The 1276-nt window shown below is 38.0% G+C and overlaps 1 protein-coding gene across 1 annotated transcript; it reads right to left on the bottom strand.

Moving 5' to 3' along the window:
- Positions 1–487: 487 nt before the first annotated feature.
- On the bottom strand, positions 488–1276 carry LOC106755788 (RING-H2 finger protein ATL57). Its single transcript, XM_014638002.2, has one exon. The coding sequence runs from the start codon at positions 1198–1200 to the stop codon at positions 628–630; it is 573 nt and encodes a 190-aa protein (XP_014493488.2). The 5' UTR covers positions 1201–1276; the 3' UTR covers positions 488–627.

Below are 1276 nucleotides of genomic sequence, written 5' to 3' on the forward strand. Positions count from 1 at the left end.
ATAATATTTTGAGAAATTTATCTAAAGTATTTGGTAAATATGAAACTGGTGTGTACGTGTTAAACAATATATTTTGTATAAAATTTTAATTTAAATTTATTAATGAAAGGTTATGTAAGTATTTATCATATAAGTTTTAAATTAATTTTAAGCTTTGATTATTACATATTTTCACAATGTCTACTCTGTTCTTAATCTTATATTTTTTTAATCAAGTTCAAAATATAAAATATTATTTATACAGACATCATATTTTGTTATATTAATTAATATAATGATTCAAATATCTTGAAGTGTTGAAAGTAATAGAATAAATATATTATACTAAAAAATACAATTAACGTAACTGTAAATAATATATATTGAGAAAAAATAATTTAATATAATTTTTTTTTCTTTAAAAAATTAGTTCTGGAGATTGAATTAACAGACCATTTACTACATAAAATTATTTATCCTACGAACTACATATTTAACAAAATTGAAAAAAGAAAAGAAAAGAAATGGCATTAAGTTGTTGAACAGTAGTAGGAGAAAATAGTGGGAATGATGAGAATGAGAGAAAGGGAAAGTAGTTGAAGCATAGTTAATATGAATAACCCAATGCCCTCTAACACACGCAACACGCTAATCCAAGCTTGTTACGGAAACCACTTCTCGATCTTCTTCTTCGTCTCCTCTCACCGTCACCGACTCCACCTCTCCACACCTCTCGCAGCAGCACCGGCACACGGGGCACGTCACCTGCTTCTCCAGCCACCTATCAATGCAATCCGCGTGGAACACGTGCTTGCAGTACGCAATCATCTTTACCGCCTCTCCCTCTCCTACCTCCTCCAGACATATCGCGCAATCCCCCTGCCTCGCCGCATCCGCCACCACGGCCAGAGACTTCTCCGCCACGGAATCCGACTGTGCTCGCCGGCGGATGGCGCCGGAATCGGTGTCCGAGGAGGAGGCGTGCTGTTGGAAGTAGAGAAACACGAATCCAATGAAGAAGAAAGTGGTGAAGAGGATGAGGAAGACGTAGGCAACGCTCGAAGTGAACACCGGACGAATGGACACTTCCAGAGGGCTTCCTAAGGACACTTGCGGCGAGGAAGCGTTTGTGACGTGTTTGGCGTGAGGAAGAGGAGGCATGGACGTGGAGATTGGAACGTCCTCGTTCTGTAGCAGCAATCTGCGGTAAGAGAATTCCATTTTTTGTTTTAAATTTCTCAGCAACCAAACACTGTCCAATGTTCTTCTTGCTTGTGTGAATAACAAAAGGTGTTGC

The sequence above is a fragment of the Vigna radiata genome, chromosome 2, assembly GCF_000741045.1.
Source record: "Vigna radiata var. radiata cultivar VC1973A chromosome 2, Vradiata_ver6, whole genome shotgun sequence".
Classification (NCBI taxonomy): domain Eukaryota; kingdom Viridiplantae; phylum Streptophyta; class Magnoliopsida; order Fabales; family Fabaceae; genus Vigna; species Vigna radiata.